Consider the following 8,883-nt stretch of genomic DNA (forward strand, 5'->3'; position numbering starts at 1 on the left):
TGCTGGCATGTATGGCTGCCCTTTTTTTGATGCCTATTTTGCTGCAATTTAATGCTGTTTGCTTATACTTTCTTTTTCTTTTGCCCCCTTTTTTTTAATTTTTCTTTTTTTTTATTTTGGTGAAAGATAAGAATTTATAAAATTATTACTATTGCTTGATGGGAGGAAGCACTTTCTTTTCTTTATGCCCTTGTTTTAATGCTGTATTTCTATTCAAGACAGTGAAGCAAATGACGCTCTATACCACTTCTGTTCTCTGCCTTAATTATATGTAAATTTGCCCCTCATATTTCCAAACAGAAACAAAACTGATAAGCTTCAGTGTTCCCAGGAAAACAGGGACACATATGCTGTTTTAGCTCTTTGATGGCAGATATACATGTGGAAATTTGGAAGAAAAGCAAGGAGGGAGTGTTTGCTTTCAGAGATCAGTAGTAGAACAGAAACTTGTATTGAGATCAGCACAGTCTGCCTTAGAAACAAGATAACCAGCCAGCCACCTTGGTCTCACTGTACTGCCAGTGTAGAAAAACCAGGACACTCATCTGATGTACCATTAGTGCCTGCCTGAGGATGAGAAAGAACTGCCCTATATAGATCTACAGCTATCCCCAATGACTATAAAGTGTTGCCCTTATATTTTTGAACTTTGGTTAGACACATTTCATGCCTAGAGACTTCTTGCCTCTCCTGCTGTTATGGGCCAGTTACTTGAATCATGAAGTTTTAAAGTAGTAAACTGTAATGGGAATCATTAGGAAAGAAACAGTGTGGCTACAGTCAGAAGAAAAGAGAGTGAGTGATCATAAATCTGATTTATTTTCAGATATTTTAACCTCTTACTTAAAACTCTTCAGACAAGACAGCCCACCCCTTCACCAGGATGGATTCCTCTTACAGTTGCTACCAGTAAAGTTGATGAATTTGCAGTGGTATTAATAAAGTTAAATAAATTGAACATCCAGGATCTGACTTGAGAGACAAAACTGCTGGCAGCAAATCAAAGAATCATTGTCCTCATTGCTGGCAGTGGACGAATAATTAAGCAGATGTGGTTTGTGGACTTGTGGGCAGTGCATACAATAGTTATAGACAATACAGTTTTTTTCTGGTTTAAAGGCCTACAAGAAACACAATACAGTACAGTACATAACTACCCCAGGCTCTTGTATTTAACAAATTAGAAAAGACCAGACTTTTTTGAGGGACAAAGGGTAAGTTATGCAAGAAAGTAAACCATCATGCAGAAGAATATTTCTTAAGTTTCAATATTCTTTCTCTAATAGCATCACAGCCTTTGTTTCAAATTGGATGATTTTTAGTTAAAGTTTCCTGTGCTTGCAGAAATTGAATACCATCTGGAAATTAAAGCAGAGAAGATTGGGTTTTTATTCTGATTAGCTTCTGTTGTGCAATATTTATTGTTCATTTAGAGAATGTAATATTTCTAGGCACTATACTAAATAAGAAAGGAGAGAGATGAGGGGATTAATTTTTTTTGTGCTTCAGTAATGGTTGCAGATATATATCCTGGGGTTTTAAATAAGGCTTAATTAGAGTTGCATTAGCCTCAAAGCAAGATGAAGCATCTTTGGAAACACAGAATTGAAATGTTATCAGTCTAATATCACAGGAGAAGGCAACAGGGACCTGTAATTCAGGGTAACATTTTGCAGAGAAATACGTACAAAATATTGTAGCCTGTTTCCCCTGCTTAAGCAGAGGAGCTAGAGGAGATTGCCCAGGATGTGCCTGTTTGGTTTATTGATGTCTCTAAGGATGGAAACTCCATAACTTGAAAGCCTGTTTCATGCTTCCAGTAAAAAGAAATGTTTGGGTTTTTTTTAATCTTACATTTAAATGGAATTTCTTTTATTTAAATTTGTTTCTGTTGCCTCTTCTCCTGTCCCTGAGCACCACTGGCTCCATCTTTACCCTGAAATCAGGTATTTGTATACACTGATGAGATTCCCCTGTATCTTCTCCAGGCTGTATCCAGTCCCTTGATCATCTTTGTGGTCCTTTATGGTAATGTTTCCTAGTACACCTGTATCTTTCTTGTACTGGGATGCCCAAACCTGGGCAGAGGGCTCCATATGTGGCCTCACCAGGGCTGAGTAGAGGGGAAGAATCACCTCCCTCTGCCTATTGGTGATACTCTTCCCAATGTAGCCCAGCATTCCATTAGCTGCCTTTGCTTTTGAGGACACATTGCTGGCTTGGTGTCCACCAGGATTTTAAGGGTCTTTTCTGCCAAGCCTGTGTGGCCCTCAGCATGTACTGGTGCCTTGTGATGTTCCTCCCCACGTACAGGTCTTGATATTTGTCTTTGTTGGACTTTGTGAAGTTCCTCCATGCCCATTTCTCCAGACTTCCTAGGCCCTCTGAGCAGCAGCAAGTCTATCTTGTGTATCAAGCACTTCTCCACGTTTCACACCACTGGTGACTGGCCTCCAGCTGGGCACTGTGTTGCTGGTCACATCCCTTTGAGCCTGGCATGTGAGACAATTGTCAGTCCACCTCCCTGTTTCCCATTTAGCCCATGATAAATAAATCTGTCTGTGAGGATGAAATGGTGTCGAAATCCTTTCTGCAATCAAGAGAAACTACATCCTTTGCTCTCCCTTCACCACCCTGCCAGTCTCATCATAGAAGGATGTCAGGCTGGTTAAGCACAATTTCCCTGTCATAAATCTGTGGTGACTACTTCCCATCATTGTCTTGGCTTTCATGTGCTTGCAGATGGTTTTCAGGAGGATTTGCTCAATTGCTTTCCTGGGGACTGAGGTGAGGCTGACCAATCTGCCAGTCCTCAGACCTCCCTTCCTGCCCTTTTTGAAGATAAGAGTGTCATTTACTTTCTTGCAGTCTTTGGGAATTTCCCTCAGTCACAGGGACCTTTCAAAGATAAGTAAGAGTAACCTTGCAGTGGCATTGGCCACCTCCCTCAGCACCCAGGGTGCAGTCTGTTAGTTCCTATGGCTTTGTGTATATACAGCTTGTTTAAATGTTCCCTAACGTGATCATCCTCCCGCAAGGGAAAATCTTTTTCACATCAGACTTTCTCACTGGTCTCCCACTGGCCTGAAAACCAGTCATGCCAATAAAGACTGAGATGGAAAGGATTTTCCAGACCTCAGCCTTCTCCATGTCCTGTCACCAGGTTGCCTGCCTCACTGAGTAGTGGAAACACATTTTCTCTAGTCTTCCTTTTGTTGCTCAGAAGCCCTTCTGGTTGTCTTTCACATCTCTTGCCAGATTCAACTCCAGGTGATCTTTGACTCTCCTAACATATCCCTGCATGTTCAGGCTGTGTCCCTGTTCCTCCTGAGCCATCTGTCCCTGCTCCCACCTCTTGTGGGCTTTCCTTCTTTCATTTGAGTTTAGTCAGGAGCTCCTTGCACATTCATGGAGGCCACTGCTGTGTGGATCTTGTTGGTATTCCAGGAGACATTATAGCATACCAATGTGCTGTATGGCAGGCAAATACTATGCCTTGGATGTTTGATCATTTTTAATATTATCTTTATTTCCTTTTTGTATCTTCTTCCTCTCTATCCTGTAGCTGTTTATTGGTTGTTAGTTATGTAGATCAAATGTTGAGAAGGAGATAATCTGATGGAACAAAAAGAGGCAAAGGAGGTGTTACTATCAGGATGAAATAAAAGAAAATATTAATGTAGGAGAGCAAAATGAGCAGTTTGAAAGCTTGAAAAGAATGGGAGACTACATGGAAGCAAGGTTGATGAGTATGTTCAGAACAGATCAAGCCTTTGGGTTGGGAAGACTAGGAATGAACTTGCTGGGGAATATGAGGGGAAAGCCAGAAGAAAGCTTCAAAGTAGGGAGGTGATATTAAGAAGAGCGTGGAGAAAAATTGGAGAAAGGCAATAATAAACAGAGATAATAAGTTAACAAGTGAGATTAGATAAGATCTGTATTTGAGTAAGAACGGTAATTAACCGAAACACTTTACTCTTGGTGTTGTTGATTTGAACTTGTGCACTTCATCATCGCATAGTGCTGAATTCAGTTGTATTGCATCACCTCTGTGTGGGTTTCCCTCTGTGGTGGAGACAGAGTAGCTCTGAGGCTGTGCAGTGATGTCCTCTGCAGTGGTACCTGCTCAGTGTCCTGCTGACACAGAAGTCTGTCCAGATCCCCACTTCAGACTAGGTGTTTCTTGTTTTGCCTGGGTGTTGGGCCCAGAGAGATGAGCAGATCCTGTAGATCAGGGTATGTAATCCAGAAAAGTGCTAAAGAATAGATGTGGAGGGCATTGACAAGACTCATGCTAGAGAGAGGTACAAGGAATGAGTAAAATTTTGAGGACTGTCCTGCAGAATACCCTGTTGGCACCTGATAAATTTATGACCACAAGGTGTTCTCAGGCATTTTGTGCCTTGTCCTCTTCCTGCACCTTAGTTTTTGTTCCCTATTTCCACATACTGATTTCAAGGTAGATGTAATCTGCATATTCTAAAAAGAGCTAAATATCAGCCTGTGCTTAAGAAAAAAAAATTTTAAAAAAATTCAATTTCTAAGGAAATTTCTCTTTCCTTTCTAAAGGTTTGTAAGAATTATTTACCCTATAAAACTTGAAAGTAGTATTTTATATGAGAAATTTTTTTACAGAATGCTGTCATACCAGCCATAATTTTGAATTTACTATGAAAGAATACATAAATGTGTATGCCTATGTACTATGCCTAAATACTTTCTTTTGAAAAATTAATGATGCTGGACTAGTATCATAACTCGTATGTTAATGTTAGCTTATGAACTGGGAGCCCAATTTTAATCCCTGCTCCTGAAGCTAGTACTGAAGGTTATAGCAAAATTTAGAAAGTATGTTTTCAATTCTGAAAGACATTTTTCCCTCTCAGTGTAATGTGGTAAGTTACAAGATAAAAAAATCTACAAAAATGACCCAGCTGTAGGAGAAAAGAAAAGGAATTAATGATAAGTTAGTGTAACAGGATGTCTTCTCTACTGTGTTTTGTATTGGTGAATGAGAACCTCTCTTATTTTGACCATTGAATGGTTCGCTTCTCTAAATTAAAAGATAAACACCTTGTAAGCACTGATATTAATAGCATTTGTAATGCATTGCAACTTTCACTAGTATTTTGTATTTGAAAATGTAACCTCCAAAATCAATTTTTCCACTTCCAAATGTGACCAAACTGACTTATCAGGAATTCCAATAGGTGTATCCTTAAAACTTTCTGCATCTCTGTGAAGTGTTTATATGATGCTTAATAGTGTCTGCAAGCTGCTGTTTTACTCAACTTTCCTGAATTTCAAACATCTATATTTTACTCTCTTATATGCTTTTAACTAAGGTATAGTAGATGCATTTTTGCTTCGGTACTAATTCAAAATGTAATATTCATTTCTTTAGAAGACATTTTTGTTGTTGTGCATGCCTAGTGTTTTGTATGTTGTATATTGCATTCAGAATATTTTTTTCCTTCTCACCTATCCACAAATGCAATGCCGTTCCCATGACGCACCTCTGCTTGCTGTTTACCTGTATGTTAATTCGCTTGACTCCCATTGGCCCACTGCCATCATGTGCTCGCTGCCTGTTATTAAAAGACTCAGTCGACTGCCAAAGCAATGAAGCGACCTCTCGAAGCAACTGTAGACCTGGTACTTTGACCTTTCACCTTTTGCTTTGCATGTAGCTTTTTTAAATTTTATTTTGGTTTATTATAATTTTATTTGGTTTTTTTCCTTCAGAGAAGCAACTAATGAAATTTGTATCGCTTTACTTTTCAAACATCAACCGGAAATGATTTCACATACTCATTAATTTACCGGAAGCTCTATTTATCCATCTCATTCTCATATGTAATAGACCGCAGACGATTTAGTTTGGTTCCTAACACAGTTTCATCTTTTTTAAATCTCTCATGAAAAGTCGAATTGAGATAAAACTGCTTTTGTAATTGAAAATGCGTAACGTAATCCATTAATCTGTATAATAATAGGAAACGATGTTTAAATTTAAAAATAAAAGAAAATACTTGGCAATGAAACACAAGTGGTTTTTTCTCCCTGTAATATTTGAAAACCTACTTAAAGGCAATGCCATTTTCGTTGCTTTAAAGCAAACGTTTCTTTTCAGTAGTTGTGCTGCTGCAGTTCTAGGTGAATAGTACCATGCTTTTGCTACCAATAACAAAATTTCACTCATTTTACATTGCTGTGCTTTGAGTTAATATGCATGGCGAGGCATCCTTAGCCGCTTTAAAAAATACTAAGTTTTTGTATTTATGTATATGTTACGGACAAGGTCTTAAAAATGGAGCCATTTTAACTAACTTTCTTATTTACAGGCCTTTCCTCCTGGTGTTCTTCACCCTTTACCAAAGAGACAAGCACTTGAAAAAAGCAATGGTGCCAGTGCCGTTTTCAATCCCAGTGTCTTGCACTATCAACAGGCTCTTGCCAATGCTCAGTTGCAGCAACATGCAGCGTTTATCCCGACAGGTATGTTGTATCCACATTGAACCAGTTTAGTGTCCCTGAGGTAGCCTCTGTGTCAGGCAGTTGCACTTAACAGAAGGTTTTGTTATGCTCCCTTCCCCACTTGAGGTGACGCCTGCACAGATGATTGCACATTATTTTAATTCCTCTTGCAAAGGACAAGAATTCAAGCAGAAATTTCAACATGCCGTTAAGCTGCTTTTTTGCTCATTCATAGCCTTGCTCATCATTCTCCAGAGTTTGCCCCTTTTTGCCTACTGTAAATTGGCTGGATTTTGACTCGTATCTGCTTCCACTAACAAAAATGCTGGGAAAAGCATCGTGCTTCAGAGATGCCACAGCATCCTCCTACGCCCTCAGCTGCTGTCTTGCAGCTGTGGGGATTTCCCCAGCCCCACACGAGCACCCTGAGAAGGGGAACACCAGCCATAAACTTCCAGTCAATACCTGTGTGGAAGCACTGGCAAAAAACATCACTCCCCACAGCTGCACTTAAGGGTTTTCAGGCATCAGATGCATTTTCGTGGTTTTGGAGCACCACCAGAACTTTTCCTAGCATTTGTGGCTCATAGCTGGGGTTATAATTCTTGATGGAGATGATCTGAAGATGAGTGAATGTAATTTACATTTCAGTGCTCGGAGCTCTGTGAAAATCAGAGCATTCAGAGATGGCTTGACCGCATCCTGGCTGGTAGCAGGGCAAGAGAAGGGATGTGCTGGCTGCTCATGTAAGCAGTTACAGCACAGCCCTCTAAATTGTGTCAGTCACCCCCACTCCAACTTCCCAAAATAGAGTTTCCCTCCTAAGGAATTCTGTGATTTCATTCATAATTAACAAATTACATATTTTAGTGTCAGGGTGTTCTTGAGTGTGAACTTCAGAATAGTTTAAAACTATGTGTTTGCAAATGTGCTTGACATTTCAGCAATGTTATTTTAGTTTATAGAAATAATGTCGGTTAAACAAGGAATGAAAGGCAACACATGATGATTTCCCAATCTATCAGCATTCCCATATGTTTTTAAAGATAAAAAACAAACACAGATGGCTTTGACTTCATGGAATTTTTCTATAAGGCCTCAGTAACAACCTGGGAGCCTGCCCCCGTATTTGTAATAGTAAGTAAAAGCATAGCCTTATTTTTAGCACATTGGTGCACCAGAATATGTGTGGCAGAAAACACACTGACATTTATGGGAGTGTTTGAAAAAAAATAAATAAATGGTGAGACCGCCTATTTGGACATGAATGGAAGACTGCCCTGTGCTTGAAGAACATACAGAAATGTCCACAAATTTCTTTTACGTTGAAACTATGAGAATTTGTAGCATGATAGGTATTTTTCCTTCCTAAGCACTCCCCTTCAGGGCTTATTGCTCTTATTTGCAATTGACAAGGACTTCAAATTAACTATGGAAAATACAGTAGTTTAAACCTTTTTCAGTGAGAAAGCATTTGGATATTTTCCAGACTTTTGGAATGTTCATGCTTCCTTAAGTAGCTCATTTTTTGTACTTTTTTATTGTCCATCCCTCTTTCCAGCTAATTGTTGTAATTCTAGTTTTAGCTGACCAATTTCTGGTGGTAGGAAGGGTAGATCTTGGAATCAAACCTTAAGGTCCAGGTGGTTGTCAAGTCTCAGCAAAGTGCATGAAAAGAATGAAGAAACAGAGGTATAAAATACCAGATGGAGCCCAAGCCCCAGAGTAGAAAACTTTTCTTAAAGTGGTGACCCTCCTACTCTTCTCAAACACCGCCAGTTCCAAGGAAGGATATTAAAGAGAGGAGTGGGGTATGAGAGGAGTTCAGGAAAGGGAACACCCTCTGCAAGAATGGGTGTCATGAGCTTTCCGTTAAAGATGATCATCTGATATTCCCACATTTCCTGGGAAGGTTGGATTTGGTGGGTGTAAGGACTGTCATGCAACCCACGTCTGAGGAGCAATGCATGACATTATCTGTTGGATTTTAAATGATTATGTGATATTTTCTAAACTGGTATAATTTTCAAATGTGTTCCTTGTGTGTGTGTGTGTGCGTGTGTGTTAAGTTTTAAGACAAGTTTTACTGCTGGAATATATATAAAACTTAATTGTTTTATATGACTTCTCCGCTTTATTAACCACTGGCTCCCCTAATAAAAATTGTGGGGCTTGACTTAGCATGGCTTACCTCCGAAGTTCTGCACTTTGTTTGTTTTACATCAGTTTGATTGCTTTGTCACCTTCTCCTTATTGTTCAGTGAACAATCTTAAAAACAGCAGATCTTTTCTCTCTTCCCATTGCTGTTTGTTAGTGTTTCTATAGCCTCCAGAGGAGGAACTTTGTGTATTCTCTGGGGACTGTTCTTGGGTAAGGTCATTCATAGTCACACAAGTCCATACGGG

At 39.4% G+C, this 8,883-nt stretch overlaps 1 protein-coding gene across 5 annotated transcripts in view; it reads left to right on the forward strand.

The window, feature by feature from the left end:
- MBNL2 (muscleblind like splicing regulator 2) overlaps positions 1–8,883 on the forward strand; it is a 94,424-nt gene that overhangs the window by 64,784 nt on the left and 20,757 nt on the right. For 3 of the 5 annotated variants that reach the window (XM_031059538.1, XM_031059537.1, XM_031059540.1), the window contains 2 exons: positions 5,602–5,655; positions 6,345–6,498. In XM_031059538.1, the coding sequence (XP_030915398.1) occupies positions 5,602–5,655; positions 6,345–6,498 (208 nt within the window). The remainder of the gene's footprint in view (positions 1–5,601; positions 5,656–6,344; positions 6,499–8,883) is intronic. The other 2 variants (XM_031059539.1, XM_031059541.1) reach the window with 1 other exon arrangement.

Source organism: Geospiza fortis, unplaced genomic scaffold (assembly GCF_000277835.1).
Source record: "Geospiza fortis unplaced genomic scaffold, GeoFor_1.0 scaffold84, whole genome shotgun sequence".
Taxonomy (NCBI): Eukaryota; Metazoa; Chordata; class Aves; order Passeriformes; family Thraupidae; genus Geospiza; species Geospiza fortis.